The following is a 24,574-nucleotide window of genomic DNA, read 5'->3' on the forward strand; positions in this document are numbered from 1 at the left end:
CTTTGGCTGGGGAGGATAATGGTTTGTTACTTACAAGCTGGCTGCAAACTGCCCACACTGTTTGGCTTTGTTTTAATTCCCTTTTAACATTTTTCCTTATAAACCTTTACAATTTTTATAAATGTTTTTACAAATTTTAGAAATAACTAGTTTTCAAAATGCATCTCTATGCACCATGCCTTTTATTACCAAAACTAGAGGCCCGGTGCACAAAAATTTGTGCACTCCGGGGGGAGGAGGGGTCCCTCAGCCCGGCCTGTGTCCTCTCACGGTCTGGGACCCCTCGGGAGATAACGACCTGCTGGCTTAGGCCTGCTCCCGGGTGGCAGAGGGCAGGCCCAATCCCTAGGTACAGCCCCTGGTCGGGCTCAGAACAGGGCCGATTGGGGAGTTGGGGCGCCTTCCATGCACAGAGCAGGGCAGATTGGGAGGTTGCGATGCCACCCTCAGTCATGCTCAGGGTAGGGCCGATTGGGGGGTTGGAGCACCACCCCGTCACACTCAAGGCAGGGTCGATGGGGAGGTTGCGGCACCACCCCCTGTCAGTCACAGAGCAGGGCCCATCACGGGGGTTGGGGCTCTGTTCCCTGTCACGCACAGAGCAGGGCCCATCAGGGGGTTGGGGTGCCGCCACTGTCACACTCAGGGCAGGGCCGATGGGGAGGTTATGGCTCTACCCCGTCACACACAGAGCAGGGCCCGTGGGGGGGTGGAGGGGTTGGGGCGCCGCACCCTGTCACACACAGAGCCACAGAGCGATCAGGGGGTTTGGGCGCTGGCCCTTGTCACGCTGATCCCAGTGCTGGGAGGCCTCATGGCTCCGCTGATCCCGGTGCTGGGAGGCATATTACCCTTTTACTATATAGGGTAGAGGCCTGGTGCGTGGGTGGGGCCGGCTGGTTTGCCCTGAAGGGTGTCCTGGATCAGGGTGGGGGTTCCTACTGCGGTGCCTGGCCAGCCTGGGTGAGGGGATGATGGCTGTTTGCAGCTGGTCACACACCCTTCAGGGTGGGGGTCCCCACTGGGGTGCCTGGCCAGTCTGGGTGAGGAGCTGAGGGCTGTTTTCAGGCTGGGGGGTGACTGAAGTTCCCAACTGCTCCTTTTTTTCTTTTTCTTTTTCTTTTTCTTTTTTATTCTGGTCCAGCTTTAGCTTTGAGGCTTGGCTCCAACTCTTAGGCCTCTGCTTCTGAAAGTAGGTTTCTGGCCTTTGCTTACAATGTTGTGATCCTGCTGGCTGAAGCCCGGCAGGTTTCTGGGGTTTTGTTTAGCTTCTATGTTTGTTACGTAGTTGATTGCAGCTCAGAGGCCTGCAGTGGCAGGCGGGGAATGTTGGAGTCCTCCGTCACTGAAGCAAGCAAGCCTCATGTTAGTTTCAAGCTGCCTGGCTGCCGGCCGCTATCTTGGATGACAGTTAATTTACATATTGCCCTGATTAGCCAATGGGAAGGGTAGCAGTCGTACGCCAATTACCATGTTTCTCTTTTATTAGATAGGATCATATAATTTCCAATTAATAATTCTTAGAAGCCTCAATCCTCAATAACCAAGGAAAGCATACAACCAGCTTTCCTTAGATTGACCCTTATAAACATATTTTATTCTTAACAAAGCAAAAGACACAAAAGCTGCTCCGAATCCACTTTACAGACTCTTTGCAACAAAAGTAAAAGCAGGCGATCTAGCAATCAAAGCTGCAATGAGTTCATTTGATCTGCACACGTGGCTAAGTTTTTCCCAGAAACGTGTGCTTTTAAAGATGGCCAGACCAGAGTTTTTGACCAGGTATTTGCTCACATAAGGACATTCAAGATTCTCAAACCAGAGGGAGCAATTTGCCTCTTTGATCTTCGGAGCCTTGGTTGGTACCCATGCCCTCATTTAATCATTGGTCAGACTTCGTCCTGCAACTGGAAGGAAGCCTATAGCTTTCTAACCCGGTCCTACAACCAGTTCTGACCCATGGCCACTATTAAAAGGCCCAAAGGCTGGAAGGCACATTTGGAAAGTGAAAGAGAAAAATGCCCCCCAGAGACGGCAGCCTGATTAAGTGGCTGGTGGGTACCCGGCAATGCCTCCAAAACTACCAAGGAAAGATCCAAAGAAGCGATAGGGTCTGCAGGCTAACCGGTGATGTAGAGAGCTTGGATCCTGGATGAGCCCCCAAAGCTGATAACTGGAACCGTGAAACCGAGGGTTTTTCCCAGGGTCCTGTCTCATGACGCAGAAGAATGAGCTCCATGGACCAGATGATTTAAGCAAAAGTGTGGAAACTTGATTACAAGCAGAGTCAGACTCCCTGCACGGGGAGAGGGGGCTCAATACTGGGCTGCCCCCCAAAGCCTTGTGGTCCGGGGTATATATTTGCTACAAACCTGCTTCGATATCTATCTGTGTTGTCCCCTGATTAATCCCCTCAGTGGTTCTTGCCCAGCAAGGGACCTGAACTTCCCTGTTCCTATGTGTTCCTATGTCTTGTTGCTGCAGGCCCTCCCTTGTGTTCCCATGCCTCCCGCTTTGAGTCTAGAAACATTGTATTATTTCTGCTTGGTTGGTTTCTGTGATGAGGCCGGCTCAAACGTCCCTGTCTGCCCTTTCCTATGTCCCGCCTGCCTTTGTTTCCCATGGGACCCCGGCCCTATCTGCCTGTGTTTCCAGTTAACCCTCTCAGCTGCCCCCTGTCTCCTGGTCTAGTGAAGGTCCAGGTTCCTGGTCTCTGCTGACTGGAGGGCGGCCTCCTTGCCTCTCTCTGTTGAAGATGACAATGAGCCAAACTGTGTCTCCCCATCCCCAGAGAAAGGTTATCACTTACCTAGTCCAGGAAACGGGAAAGGTCGGGGTGTGCTGGCCATGGTCGCCTCGCCTCAGCTGGAAGAGATAAAGGAGGTCACTTGTTCCTCCACAACAGGTGGGTGGGTGTGTGTGTGTGTGTAGGTGGGTGTGTGTAGTTGGGGTGGGCGGGGCTGGGTGTATAAATGGGGGGCCAGGAAGCAGCAGAGGCACTGACCACTGGGAACCTGCCTTGCTGTGCCCACTCTCGCGTCCCAGGTCTCCCCGTCCAGCATGGCCAAGCACCCACTGCCGCTGCTGCTGGCCGTGTGGGTGCTGGTCGGGGGGCTGTGGCTGGAAGCCGAAAGCAAGAAAGAATCTGACAAAGGGAAGCTTTGCGGCCTGGAGTTGGCCCGGGCAATCATCCGCACCTGCGATAAACCCCAACAGAGGCGGTCGGACAACCTGGCCCAGGAAGCTATGGGTGAGGCACGAGGTGGTGGAAGGGAGGAAAGGGGGATACGGGACATGGGATGGGCCTAGAGACAGGGACAAAGATGAGACCAGGGGCCAGGGCAGGGGAGTCCCTGCTCACAACTTGCATCCTCAAAGTTGAACCACTTGGCCCAAACTGGGGGTGGAGCCATCTCCCCTGGCTCAGGGTCCAAGGGCAGAATGCTATTTCTGGGGCACCTGCTATGCGCCCAGCCTTGGGCTGAGCAAGGCCGCTGCTTACAGGACTCCAGGGGGCACCATCCGGAAGCCGACACTGAAGTACTTTCCAACCCCTTGGAGAAGGTGGTGTGAGGGGTGTGGGGTGTCCAAGGCTAGATTTTGCCACCTAGTGGGTGACGCTCCCAGCAGGTTGCTTTTCCTCTCTGATCCTCTTTATCTGCCAATGGAAGGCAGTCCCTGCATCTCACAAGTTTGCTCGGTGGCAAAATTGAGTCATAACAGGTAAGGACACAGTCCAAGGAAGGCAGGAGGCCAGATTGGGCTCAGTCGGGGGGTAGGGGTCCAGGTTCCTGAAGGGCAGGGGCCTGGCAGAAAAATAGATGTTGGTCATGATGATGATGATGCTGGTGGTGGTGGTGGTGATGTAAGTGTGGACCTAGAAGACATGCCGTCTGGGCTCAAACAGCCGCTCTGCAGTTCCGTAGCTGTGTGTTCCTGTGCAGTTACTCCACCAAATCGGCCTCAGTGGTGTCCCCTGGGAAATGAGGGCATAATAACAGCACCCACCTCATGGGGGTGTCATTGAGAGGAATAAAGCAGTTTATCCACAAAAGCCCTTAAAACAATGCCTGGCACACAGTCAGTCCTCCATGAAGGCTCAGGGCTATTCTGAGTGCTTATCATGTGCCAGGCACAGTTCTAAGTGTTGTGTGTTTTTTAACGGGTATATATATACACTCTCCATGAAACACTAAGTTCTTAGGAGTTATTATGTTCCTTACTTTGCAGAAAAGGACATTAAGAATCAAAGAAGTAAATTCACTTGCTCAGGATTATAACTCTGAGACACTGGTTTGAAGCTTAATCAGTCTGGCTCCCAAACCCATGTTTTTTGTTGTTGTTTTTTTTTAACTATAGTCTTTTAAAATATATATACATATATATTTCTTAATTGATTTCATAGAGGAAGGGAGAGAGATAGCGAGATAGAAACATCAATGATGAGAGAGAATCATTGAATGGCTGCCTCCTGCACACCCCCTACTGGGGATTGAGCCTGCAACCCAGGCATGTGCCCTGGGCTGGAATTGAACCTGGGACCCTTCAGTCCACAGGCTGACGCTCTATCCACTGAGCCAAACCAGCTAGGTCCAAACCCATGTTCTTAACCACCAGATCCTCCATAAATAAAGAGTAAGGGAAAAGAAATGACAGGAAGGTCAAGCTCAGTGAGGCTGAATATTAGACCCATCTAAGCTGAAACCTAAAGCTGAGTGGAATCAAAACCTTTAACCAGGAGACCGTGTCTCAAGAACAGAACAGCAGCTGGACCAAGCAGGAGCCAGGACTCTGAGTGTGACAGAAGCTGGGTCCCAAGCATGAACTCTTCTCATCTTTTGCAGGGGATGCCTTCCCACACACTGAGCCCTATGCACACAGCCAGCTGGGAGAGGCAGCAGGCTCCAGTGACTGGCGGGTCCTGACCAAGCCCGCCCAGGATTCCTATGGATCTCTGCGGGTCACCCGAAAAGACCTAGATGGGGGTAGCCTCCTCAAAAAGTGCTGCAGAAAAGGTTGCGAAGAGAAGGAACTCGAGATATTCTGCAAGCACGGGGTTGGGGGGTTGGCGTTGTTCGGGATAGCGGGGTTAGGACCTGGGCAGGGACCGGGCATCTGGGAGGACGAGGAACAATGCTGAATACCTGTCCCTGGCCGCTCATACATTCACCGGGGACAGATCAGAACCTTCTCCAACCGCAATAATAAAAGTTGCAAAGGACTCTGCAGCGTGTGTGTGTGTGTGTGTGTGTGTGTGTGTGTGTGTGTGTGTGTTGGTGGTGCGCGGGGGTGGGGAGCCGGGGGGGGGGGGGGGAGGGACCGCGGGGGGGGCGCTCAGTTTCAGGGGAGTTAGGCCGAGCCCTCAGCCCTCTCCACCGGACGCCCCAGTCGCCTCCCCACTCCCCCTCCCCCAGGGACTTCCCGCTTTGGGGAAGGGGCGGGGACCGAGCGCAAGGTGCGGAGGCGGCTGGGAGGGGTGGCTCTGCTTCCGTCGCCGCTGGGGCGCTGGACTCGGAGAGCAACGCGGCCGGAGGCCCGGTAGGGGTCGGCGGGACCCGGAGGCGCAGGGGCCGCCATGAGGGGGGCCAGGGGCGCGCCCTGCCGGCTGCTGCCTCTGCTGTTGCTGCTGTCCCCGCGGACAAGTGTCCAGGGTGAGTTCTGGGCCGAGCTCGCGCGGGGCGCTCTACCGCGCGCTCAGCCTTACAGCGCGAAATCTCCAGGGCGAACGCCAAGTTCGTGGATGAATGACAGAGGTCCGGACCCCACTCTGCTGCTCCCTGGGCAGGGACAGGGCGCAGAAAGGAGTGGGGAGCGCGAGGCAGGGGTGGAAGTCAGCCCCGGGGTGGGGGTGGGGGTTGGGGTGGGAGCTCTTGGGGTGGTAACTGGATGTGGTGGTAGAGGGGGGAGGAGTTATGCCCAAAGCCTGGGTGGAGGTGCCCAGCGCCCCCGCCCTGCTGCTCACTTGCGAAAGGGACCCCATAACCCTCCAGGATGATCAGAACTTGGGGGCGGTCGGGTTCTGGGCAGTGAGGAGGCAGGGGATTGACCCCTCCCCTCCCTGGACCCTCGCCCTCTTCCAGGCAGCCCGGGGCCCCTGCGGTGCTATGGTGTTGGGCCCTTAGGCGACTTGAACTGCTCCTGGGAGCCTCTTGGGGACCTGGGAGCACCCTCCACGCTGCACCTGCAGAGCCAGAAGTAGTGAGTACAGGGGGTGGCTTGGGGACACTGAGACTCTGGAGGGGTGGCCGCTCAGGTCCCCGCATTCTCCAGGTGAGAGGACCCAGGAGTCGTGCCCCCAGCCCTCCCCAGCTCTCAATAAATCCAGGTCCCCCCCTTTCCTGGCTGCAGGACCCCAACCGGTCCCTTTCCCTCTCTGAGACCCCTCTGCTCCTCTATCAAACGGCCATCATGAAGGACACCTGCCTCCCAGGGCTGGCTCTGAGGGCCCCATGAGGGAGGCGCCTGGCAGAGAAGGTGCTGAGCGATGATAAGCTGTTTAGGTGCTGGGGGGCCGCTTAAGGCCTCTGAGCTGATGCAGAGACCATTGGGCCGGGTGCTGGGGGGCAGCCGTGAGAGAGACCGACAGCCAGCCTGGTCCTCCGGGCCCAGGGGCCTCACCTGCCTTCATGATGACTCGCTCCTGGAAACTCACAGTCATTTCAGGTTTGGCTAAGTGCGCAGAGAGAGAAAGGAGCTGGTTTTTCTTTTTTTCAGATTTTTAAAATTGATTTTGAGAGCAGAACACCGATAGGCTGCCTCCTGCAGCCCCGCCCCAACTGGGGATTAAGCCTGAAACCCGGGTATGTGCCCTCACCAGGAATCCAGCCAGCAACCTTTTGGTGCATGAGATGAGCCAGCTGAGACTCACAAGGCCAGGGCTTTGTTTTTTTAATGGTGGTAAACTACACATATAAAACTTACCATTTTTTTCAAAAAATATATATATTTCTATTGATTTCAAAGAGGAAGCGAGAGGGAGAGATGGAAACATCAATGATGAGAGAGAATCACCTACTGGCTGCCTCCTGAAGACTCCCTACCTGGGATCGCGCCTGCAACCCGCAACCTGGGTATGTGCCCCGACTGGGAGTTGAACCCTGATCTCCTAGTTCACTGGTCGGCAAACTGCTGTTCGTGACCCATATGCGGTTCTTTGGCCACAAAATACCACGTGTGGGCGCGCATGTACAGTGTGATTGAAACTTCGTGGCCCATGCACGGAAGTCGGTATTTTGTGGAAGAGCCAGACTCAAGGGGCCAAAGAGCTGCATGTGACTCGCGAGCAGCAGTTTGCCAACCACTGTCCTAGTTCATAGGTCAGTGCTCAACCACTGAGCCGCGCCGTCTCGGCATCTCAACTACTTTTTTAAATATGTTTTTATTGATTTCAGAGGGGAAGGGAGAGGAAGAGAGAGTGGAAACATCAATGATGAGAGAGAATCATTTATTGACTGCCTCCTGCATGCCCCCTACAGGGGATCGAGCCCACAACCCAGGCATGTGCCCTTGCCCGGAATTGAACCTGGGACCCTTGCGTCTGCAGGCCAACGCTCTATCCAATGAGCAAACTGGCTAGGGCTCAACTATTTTTAAGTGTACAGGTCCGTGGCATTAAGTACATTCACCTTGCTGTGTAAACACCACTACCACCTGTCTCCAGAAGTGGGGCCTAGTTTTCATTGGTAGAGGTTGGGGAGTCAGAGAAAGTTCTTCCCTTTTTGTAATGAGGTGAAATTCAAAGAACATAAAATTTACCATTTTAAAGTGAACAATTCCGTGGCTTTGGTGTGTTCACAAGGTTGTGCTACCACCATCTCTATCTAGTTCCCACACATTTCCGTCACCCCCAAAGGAAGTTCCATTCCCATTAGCAGTCCCTCCCCATCCCCCTCCAGGAACTGACAGCCACCAGTCTGCTTTCTATCTCTGTGGGTTTGCGGGTTCTGGACATTTCATATCAATGGGCTCGTCCACAATGTGTCTTCGGTATCTGGCTTCTTTCTCTGAGCATAGTCTTTTCAGGGTTCATCACCTTGTAGCAATATCAGAGCTTCCTTCCTCTTTATGGCTGAGTCATATTCCCTTGTATGGATGGGCTACATTTTAGTCATCCATCCCCGTGTTGATGGACATTTGGGGTGCGGCATCTTGCTCAAGGTCACACAGGAATCAGGATTCACACCTAGCTGTGCGAGGCACAAAACAGGTTCCTGGTTCTGGGCCAAAGTTGGACAGCCAGGCAGCAAAATTTCCTGGCACGTCTGTTCTTCGCCAGCCGCTGGGCCAGGCACTGGGGGTGTGGAGGAAAGAAAGGAAGGGTGCGTGCCTGGAGAGTTGCTGGGAGAAGTGGCAGAGGGCAGAGCGTATTATTCGTCAGACCTTTCCAACAGTACAATCAGATACGACTCCTGCCTTCTGAAGCCATGCCCTTGGCCAGAGACATCCACAGGGGGAAATCAAGGCCAGGAGTTTGTCATGAAGAAAAGGACAAAGGAATAAAGTTCAAATCCATAGGGCATGTGTCAAGTACAAATAAAATTTAAGCAGCACTTACTGCCCTAGCTGGTTCGGCTCAGTGGATAGAGTGTCGGCCCCTGCGGACTGAAGGGTCCCGGGTTCGATTCCGGTCAAGGGCATGTACCTTGGTTGTGGGCACATCCCCAGTAGGGGGTGTGCAGGAGGCGGCTGCTCAATGTTTCTCTCTCATGGATGTTTCTGGCTCTCTATCCCTATCCCTTCCTCTCTGTAAAAAATCAATAAAATATATTTTAAAGAAATAAAAATAAACAGCACTTACTTCGTGCCACAGATGGTTTTATGAATTTGACAAACTCATTGACTCCTCCCTGTTTTATAAGTGAGGAAACCAAGGCACAAGAGGTTGAGTTGCCCAAGGTCGCACAGCAGGAAATAGAGATGGGATTCAAACCCAACTCTGCCCATCATCATCATTGGTTTTTAAATATTGAGGAGAGATTTACATAACTAAAGTTAACCATGTTAAAATTCACAATTCACAATGCTATACAACCATCACCTCTGTTTAGTTCCAAAACATTGTCATCAAAAGGAATACTCAGTGGCAATTCCTCCCTCCTCCCAAACTTGGCAACCACTGGTCTTTCTGTCTTTGTGGATTTGCCTATTCTGGACATTTCATATCACTGCAAGCATACAATATGTGATCTTTTGTGTCTGGCTTCTCTCACTCAGCATCATGTTTTTTGAGATGCATCCTTATAGTAGCATGTATCAGAACTTCTTTCCTTTTTATGGCTGAGTAATAGTCCATTGTATGGATGTGTTCAAATAGAAAAAAAAAGGCCTTTCTTTTTCTTTGCTGTAGCCTTCCACAATTTATGAGAAGCACCTGGTAATTAAACCCCAAGATGGTTAGCTCCTCTGGTTGAAACAGCCCCTCTGTTCAAACTGCAAGACAAAATAAGTTACTGTCAAGGCTACATTCTTCCAGTACCTCCTCCCTGCTGGTTTACAACCCAGGCATAACTAGTAGAAAGTTCCCTTCCCTGTTCCTCTTCAAACAAGCCTCTTTTGAACTCTTCATAACTTTTCCTTTAAGAATGTTTTACAGGCTTTGGAAAAATACTGATAAGACACCTACTTAAGACATCTGCCTGGATTGTCTCCTGAAGAACTAACACACTTTTCAATGACAGCTTCGTTGATGTCTGCTCAACTCCAGCCTAAAAATACCCCTCCCTTCCTTGTCACCTAGCAATAGCAAGAAGGCTTTAAAGGCTGGAGAAAATTTTGTTTTTTGCCTTTTGTATTGATCAGCAATGCACTGGCCCTTTCCCTTCAGGTAAAGTAAAATAAAGTCTCTCTCTCTCTCTCTCTCAATATTTACCAGTATCTCATCTATCTATCTATCTATCTATCTATCTATCTATCTATCTATCATCTATCTCTTCTCTCATTTGTTAATTCTTTCACAGCCCACATCACCGGCCCAAGACACCTAACAGGATGGACCACATTTGTTTCATCTGGTGATGGACATTTGGTTTGTTTCTGCTTTTGGCTGTTTTGAATACTTCTGTTCTGAATGTGTGCACCAGCAATGCATATGTAATGTTTAAAATGGTTCATTTTATTTTATATGAATTTTACCTCAATATGTTAAAAAAAAAAAAAAAGTGCCCTGGTCAGGTGGCTTGGTTGGTTGGAGCATTGTCCCATTCACCAAAAGGTTGTGGGTTTGATTCCCGGTTGGGTCACATGCAGGAGGCAACCAATAAATAGTTTCTCACATCCATGTTTCTCTCTCTCTTCCTTCCTCTCTCTAAAATCAATAAATATACCCTTGGGTGAGGATTTTTTTAATCAAATTTTTAAATTGAAATTATTACAAAGAGTATTACATATGTCTCCTTTTTTTTCCCCCCTTGACATTCCCCCGGCCTTCCCTACCCCACAGTGTCTTGTGTCCATTGGTTATACTTATATGCATGCATACAGGTCCTTCAGTTGATCTCTTACCACGCACCCCTTCCCCCAGCCCTCCCCGGGCTTCCCACTGTAGTTTGACAGTCTTCTCTGCCTCTGTATCTATTTTTGTTCATCAGTTTATAATGGTCTTTATTATCCATAAATGAGTGAGATCATGTGGTATTTTTCTTTCATTGACTGGCTTATTTCACTTAGCATAATGCTCTCCAGTTCCATCCATGCTGTTGCAAATGGTAAGAATTCCTTCTTTTTTACAGCAGCATAGTATTCCATTGTGTAGATGTACCACAGTTTTCTAATCCATTCATCTACTGATGGGCACTTAGGCTGTTTCCAAATCTTAGCTATGGTAAATTGTACTGCTATGAACATAGTTATGCATATATCCTTTCTGATTGGTGTTTCTGATTTCTTGGGGTATATTCCTTGAAGTGGGATCACTGGATCAAATGGGAGTTCCTTTTTTAACTTTGAGGAAACTCCATACTGTCTTCCATAGTGGCTGCACCAGTTTGCATTCCCACCAGCAGTGCACGAGTGTTCCTTTTTCTCTGCATCCTCTCCAGCACTTGTCATTTGTTGATGATAGCCATTCTGACAGGTGTGAGATGATACCTCATTGTTGTTTTGGGGTGAGGATTTTTTTAAAAAATGCTATCAGCAGAGAGGTCTTAGAAGCAATGCCCGCATCCCCAGCAGCAATGAGCACACCCAGCACCCAGACCTTGGTTTCCCAATGCCCTTCTGCAGAAAAGGGAACCCAGGCTCCTTGGTTGATTCTAGAACTGGGGTGGGGAAAACACAAGATGAGCTTAGAACATTTTGTGGCGCCAGAAAGTAAGAAAAACAAACAAATGGAGTCATATCAAAAGAATAGTGCCTGAGCTGAAACTGGTTTGGCTCAGTGGATAGAGCGCAGGCCTGCAGACTGAAAGGTCCCAGGTTCGATTCCAGTCAAGGGCATGTACCTTGGTTGCGGGCACATCCCTAGTAGGAGATGTGCAGGTGGCAGCTGATCGATGTTTCTCTCTCATCGATGTTTCTAACTCTCTCTCTCCCTTCCTCTCTGTAAAAAATCAATAAAAAAAAAATAGAAAAAAGAATAGTGCCTGAAATAAAATAAGCATACACGGCCAACTGAAAGCTCTCAGTGGCCAAAGCAGGAACAATGTGGGCAACAAAATAAGTAACAATAGTATGGATTCTAACCCCCAGACTACGGTAAGATAACTGTTCACAAATCCATATGGGTATAAAGAAAAGATTGAATAAGCAAATCAATGGAGACAACTCTTCCTTCCAGAAGAATTCCAAATCCTATCTAATAAAGAGGTAATATGCAAATTGACCATCACACCAACACACAAGATGGCCACCCACATGTGGACACAAGATGTCCACCACAAGATGGCCGGCAGGGGTGGGCAGTTGCAGGTGACCAGGCTGGCAGGGAAGGGCAGTTAGGGACAATCAGGCCAGCAGGGGAGCAGTTAGGTGTTGGTCAGGCCGGCAGGGGAGTCGTTAGGGGGTGATCAGGCTGGCAGGCAGAAGCCGTTAGGGGCAATCAGGCAGATAGGCAGTTGGTTGGGTGCCAACAGTCCTGGATTGTGAGAGGGATGCCAGACTGGAGAGGGTGCAGCCTGGGCTGAGGGACACACACACACACACACACACACACACACACACCTGTGCACAAATTTTGTGCACTGGGCCGCTAGTAATAAATAATAGTAACTATAGAAGAAATGAGATAAAGGAAAATTACTAGGAAACAAACATCACAGTAATAATTTCCATCCACCAATGAACAGAAAAGCAATGGGTAAACTTTAATGGGAAACAGGACCTTTGCAGGGCTTCAAAGTATCTCAATCAAAGTATCTTTTTTTTTTTTTTTTTTGTACTTTCCTATTGATTTCAGAGAGGAAGGAAGAGAGAGATTGAAACATCAATGATGAGAGAGAATCATTGATTGGCTGTCTCCTGCAAGCCCCACCCTCGGGACTGAGCGTGCCACCTGAGCATGTGCCCTGACTGGCAATCGAACCATGACCTCCCACTTCATAGGTAGATGCTCAATCACTGAGACACGCCAGCCAGGCTATGGTTGGTGTTTTATGAGTTTTAACAGAGGTCCTCCAATTCCTCCATACTCCTCCCCGCATCGCCCTGTTCTGGGTGGAAGCTGAAAATGTTTCGTTTCTGGACTTGAGTGGTGCTTACAGAAATGTGATCCATTTGTGAAAATTCTTCCAAGTGTCCACTTACAATATGTGCACTTTTCTGTATGTGCAGTGAAAAGTTAAATTTGCTCTAGTGCAAAAAGAAGAGAAAATGGAAAGGAGAGAGACAGACTCGACTATCTTTCAGAGAGGCAACTGTTGGTGTTAAAACTGTAATGAAAAACAGAGAAATGATGATAGCTAAAGTCAGGATGGCGGTGAGCTCTGAGGGAAGCAAGGGATTGTGATCAAGGAGGATGTGGGGTGAGAGGTGCACATCTGTGATGCTGGCACATCCTATTTCCTGATCTGAGTGATGATGACATTGTTTAACCTGCACATGTCTGAGCTGTGTCTGTCAGTGGTATCCTGGGGCCAGCAGCACTGATTTGTGAGGACGGATTTCCACTTTCCAGGAATTGGGGGGCATCACAGTGACATCACATTGGTAGCTTGAAATTGGCCAGAAACAAACAACTGCTACAAATAATCTTTTCTGGAGAGCCGATTATTAAACATTTCCCAGCACATCACAGCTCCTCTGCGTATATGGTATTAATTAACATTTTAATTACTATTGTTCACTGTTTTTAATTGTGAAAAATATACATAGAATATCAATTTTACCATCTCAACCATTTTTCTGTGCTCAGTTCAGTGTCATTAACATTATTCACAATATTGTGCAACCATCACCACCATCCATCTCCAGAACTGTTTTCATCGTGCAAAACTGAAACTCTACCCGCATGTATATTTTTTTAATCTTTTAAAATATTCCCTTGGAGAGCATGGATTCTGGAACCAAATGGCTCTGTTTCCATTTCCACCCCACCCCCACTTACGAGATGATTTGGGGCGTCTTATGTCACCACTCTGTGCCTCGGTTTCCTCGTCTGCATGTGGGAATGATCTTAGTTCTGCTTTAGGCCAGTGGCTCTCAAAGTGGTTTCTGCACCAGCAGCATTGGCATGGCCTGGACGTCTGTTGCACGTGCAGATTCTCAGACGCTCTGCGTGTGGGCCCAGCGATCTGGGTCTTAACAAGCCCTTCAGGAGGTTCTGAGGCTGGCTCATATTTGGAACCATTATCCTAGGCTGTCAGGAGAATGAAACAGATCACACAAATATAAAATCTTTGTTTTTCTTTTTTTTTATTGCTTAAAGAATTACAAAGGGTATTACATATAATATAAAATCTTTGCAGCAGTGCTTAGTCCCAAGCCCGTGCTGTGTAAGGGCTCACTGTCCTTGTTGTTATTATAGAGGAGGGCCAGGGCCCCAGCCCCCTGAGGGGAGGGGTGTGGCTGTGATAACCAGAATGGTGAGCCGAGGGTTTTTCCCAGGGTCCTGCAGGAGAATGAGCCCCACGGACCAGATGATTTAAGCAAAAGTGTGAAAACTTTATTACAAGCAGATTCAGACCCTCCACACGGGGTGGGGGAGGGGGCAATAATGGGCAGCCCCTACAGCCTTGTCGTCCAGGGTATATATTTGCTGCAAAGCTGCTTCTATATCTGTGTTGTCACCTGATTAATTCCCTTAATTATTTTTGCCCAGCAACAGACCTGAACTTTCCCTATTTCTATATGTTCTTTCTCTGTTCCTATGCTGAACTTTCTCTGTTTCTATGCATTTTAGTTGAGAAACATTTCATTATTTCTGCTTGGTTGGTTCTGATCAGGCTGGCTCAAACTGCCGTGTCCGCCCCTGCCTATGTTCCACCTGCCTTTGTTTCCCACCAGACCCCTGCCCTATCTGCCTGGATTTCAAGTTAATGCTCTCTGTCCTTCCTTCATAATGGAGACCCCAATTGCTGTTGGGAGCAGGAGCGATGACCGCTCTGGCTACTTCCTGCTGACAGTGGGCTTTGTGGGGGAGCAGTTTTCAGATCCCATTGGAGGAGGCCGGGCGAGGGGTCCATGGTAAAAGGCAGTCATCTCCATCTGGGGCTGCATTTGGTGTTTTATAGCCTCTATGTGAGAAGGAACAAAATGTATTAGGAGGTATAATAAGTACGGCCAAAGATAAGCAATAAAAATAGCTAAACAAAGGGCTGGGAAGAGGAGCCAACTAGCTTCTTAGGGATGGGATTATTTCTTTAATTTGTTTTCAGTCCAGTATGGAAATGATACCTGAACCAGGGTGGATCAAAACTATCCCCCTGCCATTGCCTGGAGAGGGCAGATGGTATCAGGGCCTGGGTGGCTGAATCCTCTTGGGTCTTGGGGTGACTTGTCCTTCCAGGGGTCTTGCATTATAAGGAGGACAAGATGGCTTAGGTGTATTCTGTGGGCCACTAGGCCCCATCACCTTCTTAGGGTTTTTTGACTCTCTGGTATTGTTTTGGGTCAAGGCTGTCAAGAGCTAGGGTTCCATTTTGCATTTCTGACATAATTTTTTATTGTTTCTTAAAGTAAAGAAAGCCTGGATACATGACAGCTTAAACTCCTTCCCTGTGCCGTGCCAGCACAGCCAAGGGTGATCCTGAGTGGCGGTGATGAAAGGATTAAGAAAAGACAGACAAGAGAACGAAAGCTGGGTCTCTGCCTCCCTAATGAGGAGACAGCGCCAGCGCCCACAAGCTTTGTCTTTATTTATTTTTTTTAAATATATATTTTATTGATCTTTCACAGAGAGGAAGGGAGAGGGATAGAGAGTTAGAAACATTGTTTAGCTGCCTCCTGCACACTCCCCACTGGGGACGTGCCAGCAACCAAGGTACATGCCCTTGGCCGGAATCGAACCTGGGACCCTTGAGTCCGCAGGGCGACACTCTAGCCACTGAGCCAAACCGGTTAGGGCTTTGTCTTTATTTTATAGCAGATGCCACGAGGCAAAGTAGGGTCGTGACCAAGATGTTTATAGCATTTTCAACCCTACTCAACTACATGCACCTGAACTCTATCACACAGGCACGTGGGGTGACGTGTTCGGACCACTGGCTCAAGCTTACAGCTGTAACTGTTGGCTATAATTGTGCTGGTAAGGCTCTGCCTTCTAGCTGGGACTTGCACGTGACCACAAGAGGACTGTGCCCTCTCATTAGTCCGAGGCTTGAACCTGTCCAAAACACTGTAGCCGAGCCCAAAACTTTCCTTCCCTCATATAGAAAAGATTTAATTGCAAGATGGTATTGTAGTTAATAGTTTCCTCTGGGGGCCATGACTCTCTATCTGCCTGTTGATATTGAGGCCAGGCCTGGGTACAAAAGAAGATCAGGCATTTCCTCCTAAGGGTCTAAGGATCAAATGCATCCCAGTGTTTAAGAATACAGCCCCAAGGGCTATCTGCAGGGAGTGTGGCTGAAGCCCTTCTCATCTGCAAGAAAACACACAAAAGGATAGCCAGCATCGTCTGTGATCTTCCCTTCCCTGTTTGGGGCATCCTCCTCCTAGGTAAGGGGTGTGAGGTGAGTGCCTCTTTGTGTGCAATCACAAAAGCGGATCTGCTAGACATCATCACACTTACCAGCGAGATGTAGGGGGCCCATGACCTGAACGCTTATGAGTGCCTCTTTCTGTGTGACCACAAAAGAGGACCTGCCAGACTTAGTCGTACTTAAAGGCGAGATCTAGGGTGAAAAAACCTGGTAGTGTGCGTCCCCTAACAGAACTGACCTCCTGGTCTGTGCGCACTTTAACAGCGTGGCCTACCAGGAACCCGTCCTGCTCCAGATTTGGGGAAGCCTGTACTAACCTGAGTCCCTGATTGCAAGTGTGGGAGATGGTTCTAATGTTCTTGAAGTACCCATCAAGTTTCCTAGGGGAGTTTAAAAGGAAGTGGCTGTAGGCCGAGGGCTGGGAGAGTTTGGCCAGTACCCAGAACTCTGGGGGGCCACCACCCTGAGCTCCAGGAAGAGTACAATCAGCTCCAGTCTGATTCCTACGTGTGCCCTCGCTATCATAAGGTCTATCTTCTTTATCCTGGTCTCCCCAGTCTGTCAGTAATGGGGGACTTATATGGGAAGGGTGGAACCCTACTTTAGTTCAGACTAGGATAGTGATGGTGAACCTATGACACGCGTGTCAGAGGTGACACGGGAACTCATTTTTTTGGTTGATTTTTCTTTGTTAAATGGCATTTAAATATATAAAATAAATATCAAAAAATATAAGTCTTTGTTTTACTATGGTTGCAAATATCAAAAAATTTCTATATGTGACACGGCACCAGAGTTAATTTAGTGTTTTTCAAAATGCTGACATGCTGAGCTCAAATGGTTCGCCATCACTGGGACTTTACGTCCATTGGGGAGGTGATCTCCTTGATAACGCAGGGGTCTGGCACATGACCTACCTGGGAGCACGGAGGGCACTGCAGGTCGTGCTGGAGGCTTGCTTTGGTCTCAGCCCTCCTCTTCCAGTCCGCGGCTCTGCTTGTTTTTTTGCGCAAAGTAAAAAGCCCTCAGCTCCAGGGTCTGCGTGCCCTCCTGCACATGGAGCGGTGCAGGGATCAGAAGCATGCCCTGCCTCCAGAGCAGGGTCACTTCCTTCTGGGCTCTCCCGTAAATCTGGCAAGGACTAAGACTTCCTCTGGTTCCCACAAGTCTAATTCCTAAAATTCACACCCTGGGAAGGTTGTCAAACTTATTTGACCAAAAGATTATATATAAAAGACCCAATTTTCTTTTCTTGTTTTTTTTTTAAATATATTTTATTGATTTTTAACAGAGAGGAAGGGAGAGAGATAGAGAGTTAGAAACATCGATGAGAGAGAAACATTGATCAGCTGCCTCCTGCACATCTCCCATTGGGGATGTGCCCGCAACCAAGGTACATGCCCTTGACCAGAATCGAACCCGGGACCCTTCAGTCCGCAGGCCGACGCTCTATCCACTGAGCCAAACCGGTTTCGGCCCAATTTTCTTTTTAACAGACTGGAAGGGGACTAAACAAATCCCACATTAAAGTGGGTGACGTTTTTCTTCAGAGCCACGAAATCCTTGTTCTCTGTCACAGGGACAATGAGGCCTGGGCACGGAAGGAGGTGGCGATGGTCTTTAGAGGTGGTATTCCCTGAGTGCGAGTAGGGCTTGCAACCTGGTGGAGACAAACTGAACAACAAGAATTGTGACAAGAGATCCAATGAAAGGAAAAGTGTTTTAGTGTTCAATGATTCCAAGCCAAGGATGGGAGAAAAGTAAGTATTACTCTGGAGAGTTGTAGATAAACATCCAAGAAAACTAGACAAAGTTAGGATTCAGTTCATTCATAGGTTCAAAACAATTCATTGGAATCAACTCACAATGTGTATTATAGAGTCTGTTGAAATATAGTTTTTCTCCCTAGAATCACCCTTACTCTTATTAAAGACCAATTCATTTATTGCATTAAGACTAGTTTTAACTTGGCCTGAGTGTTTGCATGAATATACTAAGAACAGTAATTGGCCCTGGCTGGTTTGGCTCAGTGGGTAGAGTGTCAGCCTGGGGACAGACTGAAGGGTCCCAGGTTCAATTCCGGTCAAGGGCACATTCCTGGGTTGCAGGCTCAATCCACAGGAGGGGACGTTCAGGAGGCAGCCAATCTGTCATCGCTGGTGTTCTATCTCTCCCTCTCTCCCCCTTCCTCTCTGAAATCAATAAAGATAGATATATATATATATATATATATATATATATATATATATATATCGAACAGTAATTGAATGTATAGGTTCTTTGCTGGAATTTCATGACCGAGCTTTAATGAGCCCCTCAGGGCAAAGAAGCTGAGCCACCCAGTTGCCATCCGGCTTGCCTGCAATACCTGTAGACTTGGGTGAATTCCCCAAGATTTTGACGTTCCCAAAATGTCTTGAGGGTCTTTTCTTGCCATCTCTCAGAAAAGCAACCTTCGTTCCTTACCTGGAAAGACTTCCAGAAACCACGTGACCACACAAGGTACCACGCTTTTCTCTAAGGTGCTCACATTGGCTTCAAGCCTCCTGGTAACATCCAGAGTCCAGGCATGACTCTCTCAGGCATGACACTCCAGCAAAAGTCTTGGTCAATAAAACAATCATTGGAAACTGGTCCCATTGAACCCATGCAAAGAAATGTATTGCCATGACTCACTCATTACGAATTGCCAAATTCTGGAGGGATTAGGTAGGGAGAAAAATACATAATTCACCAAATTGTTTTGTTTCCTTATATCTGAAAAACAAAGCCCCCAAATTAGGAACACTTTTAACAAAAGTCACAAAACCTGACTTTTGTCTTCTCACACAAATGGATTTATATGAGAGACCTTGATTGTATTGTGAAAAGCCAATCACTCAAAGTATGTATTTTTCTTGAAAAAGAAAAGCAAGTAAACCTATACATCTGGCTCATGAAGCATAGGCGGGCCCCCAGCCAATCCGAAGAGCAGGCTGGGTGGGGGTCCAAGGCATCACACACCCTCCTGTCTGTAGGTCTTAAAATTGCTCTGTTGAATATTCTGGTACAGATCAGTACTTAAGATTCTCTGTTATATTGTTGTAGTCTTTTCAGAAATCATGAGAAGCATCTGACAACTTTATCTTGCCAAGCCTTGAAACTGCCTAGCAAGTAAAATGGCCCCCCCTTTTTTTCTAATCTTTCCTCCCCCGCTAAGCCCCCCCCCCTCCCCTGCCCTTTCTGTAAGGAGGTTTTTTCTTTTTCTTTTTTTAACCATTTGCTTTGTGTCTTTGGCTGGGGAGGATAATGGTTTGTTACTTACAAGCTGGCTGCAAACTGCCCACACAGTTCGGCTTTGTTTTAATTCCCTTTTAACATTTTTCCTTATAAACCTTTTATAATTTTTATAAATGTCTTTACAATTTTTAGAAATAACTGGTTTTCAAAATGCATCTCTATGCACCATGCCTTTTATTACCAAAATCATATAATTTCCAATTAATAAGTCTTAGAAGCCTCAATCCTCAATAACCAAGGAAAACATACAACCAGCATTCCTTAGATCAGTGGTTCACAACCTTCCGAATGCCGTGACCCTTTAATAGAGTTCCTCATGTTCTGGTGACCCCCAACCATAAAATTATTTTCGTTGCTACTCCATTACTGTAATTTTGCTACCATTATGAATCATAATGTAAATATCTGATATACAGGATGTATTTAGGCGACCCCCGTGAAAGGGTCGTTCAACCCCCGAAGGGGTCGCGACCCACAGGGTGAGAACCCCTGCCTTAGATTGACCCTTATGAACATATTTTATTCTTAACAAAGCAAAAGACACAAAAGCAGCTCCAAATCCACTTTACAGACTCTTTGCAACAAAGGTAAAAGCAGGCGATCTAGCAACCAAAGCTGTAATGAGTTAGTTTGATCTGCACACGTGGCTAAGTTTTTCCCAGAAACTTGTACTTTTGAAGATGGCCAGACCAGAGTTTTTGACCCGGTATTTGCTCACATAAGGACATTCGAGATTCTCAAACCAGAGGGAGCAATTTGCCTCTTTGATCAAAGGTCCTAGGAACTACAGGGGAGCACGCTATAACCTGCGGAAGGGCCTCAACACTGTTGAAAAACCTGAACTAATTGGTGCTCCTCCATTCTGTCTGGTGCTCTACTGCCCTAACGTATGGAAAATGCCCTGATCTACCTCCCCATCCAGCTTCAAATGCTCGCCAGCACACGATGTGGTGTGAACACCAGGATACGTAAGCTGTGCCCCGCAGGCAAGGACATTCCCTCCTTGGCTCCCCTAACTTTCTATTGAAGACCCTCTGACCCCCACAAGGCCACTGCAAGGAGCTGGAAGAAATCAGGTGTGTGGGTGCTGGGTGCACGGAGGCATTGCGGGGAGGAGGGGATCCTCTGCTCATGCATGGCTGGGACCATCCGAGGTAGGGGTCACCAAGAACAGCAGGTCAGCCAGCCTGGGCCAGGATCCGAAGAACTTAGCGTCCCTCTACCCCCAATCTCGGGCGGGAGGAGGGAAAAGGCAGGAATGTTGGAGTGGATCTCCAGCAATAGAAATCCTCACAAGAGAACAGGCCAGGGTTGGGCTGTATGTAGTGGGCCCGAGTGTGCTGTTTGTGGAGGGAACTCCCAGGGGCAGTTAAACCTCTGGTCATGCCCCTCCTTTATGTGCCTCTGTTTCTCCCCCCGGCTGACTAAAACCGCCGTGAGGACCCAGAGCGCTGACTGACCAGCTCTTATGTGTCCTCCCTGGACGGGTCAGAGTTTCATCACAGTTGTATTCTGGAGTTCCTGTGAGGCCCCTGCACGTCTTAGGGTTCAACCCAGACACCTCTGCGAGGTCCTTACTCACATAAGGACATTGGAAATTCTCGAACCAGAGGGAGCAATATGCCTCTTTGATCTTCGGAGCCTTGGTTGGAACCCATGCCCTCATTAGTCATTGGTCAGACTGTCCTGCAACTGGAAGGAAGCCTATAGCTTTCTAACTCAGTCCGACAACCAGTTCTGACCCATGGCCACTTTTAAATGGCCCAAAGGCTGGAAGGCACATTTGGAAAGTGAAAGAGAAAAATGCCCCCCAGAGACGGCAGCCTGATTAAGTGGCTGGTGGGCACCCGGCAATGCCTCCAAAACTACCAAGGAAAGATCAAAAGAAGCGATAGGGTCTGTAGGCTAACCGGTGATGTAGAGAGCTTGGATCCTGGACGAGCCCCCAAAGCTGATAACTGGAACCCCGAATGGAGGGTTTTTCCCAGGGTCCTGTCTCATGACGCAGAAGAATGAGCTACAAACCTGCTTCGATATCTTCCTGTGTTGTCCCCGGATTAATCCCCTCAGCGGTTCTTGCCCAGCAAGGGACCTGAACTTCCCTGTTTCTATGTGTTCCTATGTCTTGTTGCTGCAGGCCCGCCCTTGTTTCCCCGTGCCTCCCGCTTTGAGTCTAGAAACATTGTATTATTTCTGCTTGGTTGGTTTCTGTGATGAGGCCGGCTCAAACGTCCGTGTCTGCCCTTTCCTATGTCCCACCTGCCTTTGGTTTCCATGGGACCCCGGCCCTATCTGCCTGTGTTTCCAGTTAACCCTCTCAGCTGCCCCCTGTCTCCTGGTCTAGTGAAGGTCCAGGTTCCTGGTCTCTGCTGACTGGAGGGCGGCCTCCTTGCCTCTCTCTGTTGAAGATGACAATGAGCCAAACTGTGTCTCCCCATCCCCGGAGAAAGGTTATCGCTTACCTAGTCCGGGAAACGGGAAAGGTCGGGGTGTGCAGGCCATGGTCACCTCGCCTCAGCTGGAGGAGATAAAGGAGGTCACTTGTTCCTCCACAACAGATGTGTGTGTGTGTGTGTGTGGGTGTGTGTAGGTGCGGTAGGCGGGGCTGGGTGTATAAATGGGGGGCCAGGAAGCAGCAGAGGCACTGACCACTGGGAACCTGCCTTGCTGTGCCCACTCTCGCGTCCCAGGTCTCCCTGTCCAGCATGGCCAAGCATCCACTGCCGCTGCTGCTGGCCGTGTGGGTGCTGGTCGGGGGGCTGTGGCTGGAAGCCGAAGCCCAGGAAGAATCCGAAGCAGTGAAGCTTTGCGGCCTGTACTTGGCGCGGGCAATACTCCAAAACTGCGAAAAACCCCAACAGAGGCGGTCGGACAACCTGGCCCAGGAAGCTATGGGTGAGGCGCGAGGTGGTGGAAGGGAGGAAAGGGGGATACGGGACATGGGATGGGCCTAGAGACAGGGACAAAGATGAGACCAGGGGCCAGGGCAGGGGAGTCCCTGCTCACAACTTGCATCCTCAGAGTTGAACCACTTGGCCCAAACTGGGGGGTGGAGCCATCTCCCCTGGCTCAGGGTCCAAGGGCAGAATGCTATTTCTGGGGCACCTGCTATATGCCCAGCCTTGGGCTGAGCAAGGCCGCTGCTTACAGGACTCCAGGGGGCACCATCCGGAAGCCAACACTGAAGTACTTTCCAACCCCTTGGAGAAGGTGGTGTGAGGGGTGTGGGGTGTCCAAGGCTAGATTTTGCCACCTAGTGGGTGACGCTCCCCGCAGGTTGCTTTTCCTCTCTGATCCTCTTTATCTGCCAATGGAAGGCAGTCCCTGCATCTCACAAGTTTGCTCGGTGGCAAAATTGAGTCATAACAGGTAAGGACACAGTCCAAGGAAGGCAGGAGGCCAGATTGGGCTCAGTCGGGGGGTAGAGGTCCAGGTTCCTGAAGGGCAGGGGCCTGGCAGAAAAATAGATGTTGGTCATGATGATGATGATGCTGGTGGTGGTGATGATGTAAGTGTGGACCTGGAAAACATGCCGTCTGGGCTCAAACAGCCGCTCTGCAGTTCCGTAGCTGTGTGTTCCTGTGCAGTTACTCCACCAAATCGGCCTCAGTGGTGTCCCCTGGGAAATGAGGGCATAATAACAGCACCCACCTCATGGCGTTGTCATTGACAGGAGTAAAGCAGTTTATCCATGAAAGCCCTTAAAACAGCGGCTCTCAACCAGTGGGTCGCACGACCCCTTTGGGGTGGAAAGACCATTTCACAGGGGTTGTTCAAAATACATCCTGCATATCAGATATTTACATTACGATTCATACCGTAGCAAAATTACACTTATGAAGTAGCAATGAAAATAATTTTATGGTTGGGTCACAACATGAGGAACTGTACTGAAGGTTGAGAACCACTGCCTTAAAACAATGCCTGGCACACAGTCAGTCCTCCATGAAGGCTCAGGGCTCTTTTGAGTGCTTATCATGTGCCAGGCACAGTTCTAAGTGTTGTGTGTTTTTTAATGGGTATATATACACTCTCCATGAAACGCTAAGTTCTTAGGAGTTATTATGTTCCTTACTTTGCAGAAAAGGACATTAAGAATCAAAGAAGTAAATTCACTTTCTCAGGATTATAACTTTGAGACACTGGCTTGAAGCTTAATCAGTCTGGCTCCCAAACCCATGTTCTTTTTTTTTTTTTAAATATATATATATATATATATATATATATATATATATATATATTATTGATTTTTTTCAGAGAGGAAGGGAGAGAGATAGAGAGTTAGAAACATCGATGAGAGAGAAACATCGATCAGCCGCCCCCTGCCCATCTCCCACTGGGGATGTGCCTGCAACCCAGGCACATGCCTCTGACCGGAACCGAACCTGGGACCCTTCAGTCCGCAGGCCGACGCTCTATCCACTGAGCCAAACCGGTTTCAGCAAAACCCATGTTCTTAACCACCAGGTCCTCCATAAATAAAGAGTAAGGGAAAAGAAATGACAGGAAGGTCAAGCTCAGTGAGGTTGCATATTAAACCCATCTAAGCTGAAACCTAGGCCTGAGTGGAATCAAAACCTTTAACCAGGAGACCGTGTCTCAAGAACAGAACAGCAGCTGGACCAAGCAGGAGCCAGGACTCTGAGTGTGACAGAAGCTGGGTCCCAAGCATGAACTCTTCTCATCTTTTGCAGGGGATGCCTTCCCACACACTGAGCCCTATGCACACAGCCAGCTGGGAGAGGCAGGAGGCTCCAGTGACTGGCGGGTCCTGACCAAGCCCGCCCAGGATTCCTATGGATCTCAGCGGGTCACCCGAGAAGGAGAAGAGGGAGAAGGACAAGAGGGAGATGACACAGACAGGGGTAGCATCCTCAAGAAGTGCTGCGAAGAGGGTTGCACCAAGACGGAACTCAAGATATTCTGCTAGACCGGGGGACTGGGCAGCTGCGGGTGCCACAGCCAATTCGAATACCTGTCTCTGGCCGCTCATACATTCACAGGGGACAGATCAGAACCTTCTCCAACCGCAATAATAAAAGTTGCAAAAGACTCTGCAGCGTGTGTGTGTGTGTGTGTGTGTGTGTGTGTGTGTGTGTTGGTGGTGCGCGGGGGCGGGGGCGGGGGAGACCGCGGGGGGGCGCTCAGTTTCAGGGGAGTTAGGCCGAGCCCTCAGCCCTCTCCACCGGACGCCCCAGTCGCCTCCCCACTCCCCCTCCCCC

At 49.2% G+C, this 24,574-nt stretch overlaps 2 protein-coding genes across 4 annotated transcripts; both read left to right on the plus strand.

The window, feature by feature from the left end:
- Positions 1-3,060: 3,060 nt before the first annotated feature.
- LOC308519391 (relaxin-3-like) lies at positions 3,061-5,140 on the plus strand (the record flags this gene model as incomplete). The annotated part of the gene is made up of 2 exons (XM_081091351.1): positions 3,061-3,250; positions 4,845-5,140. 2 exons carry the CDS (start codon positions 3,061-3,063, stop codon positions 5,138-5,140), a joined length of 486 nt encoding a protein of 161 aa, XP_080947477.1.
- A 183-nt stretch (positions 5,141-5,323) lies between these two features.
- Positions 5,324-24,398, plus strand: LOC308519956 (relaxin-3-like). Of its 3 annotated transcripts, none has more exons than XR_013996053.1 (4): positions 5,324-5,651; positions 6,081-6,198; positions 9,581-9,823; positions 9,957-11,534. XR_013996053.1 is itself a non-coding variant. In XM_081092324.1 (3 exons), exons 2-3 carry the CDS (start codon positions 22,058-22,060, stop codon positions 24,280-24,282), a joined length of 426 nt encoding a protein of 141 aa, XP_080948450.1. In that variant the 5' UTR covers positions 5,416-5,651; positions 22,043-22,057; the 3' UTR covers positions 24,283-24,398. The 3 variants fall into 3 exon arrangements, 1 of the variants encoding a protein (XP_080948450.1); XR_013996054.1 differs by having other exon boundaries at positions 5,416-5,651; positions 9,737-9,823; XM_081092324.1 differs by lacking the exons at positions 6,081-6,198; positions 9,581-9,823; positions 9,957-11,534 and adding exons at positions 22,043-22,247; positions 24,047-24,398 and having other exon boundaries at positions 5,416-5,651.
- The last annotated feature ends 176 nt before the right edge of the window (positions 24,399-24,574 follow it).

Source organism: Myotis nattereri (genome assembly GCF_964212035.1).
Source record: "Myotis nattereri genome assembly, chromosome: 5".
In the NCBI taxonomy this organism is placed as follows: Eukaryota; Metazoa; Chordata; class Mammalia; order Chiroptera; family Vespertilionidae; genus Myotis; species Myotis nattereri.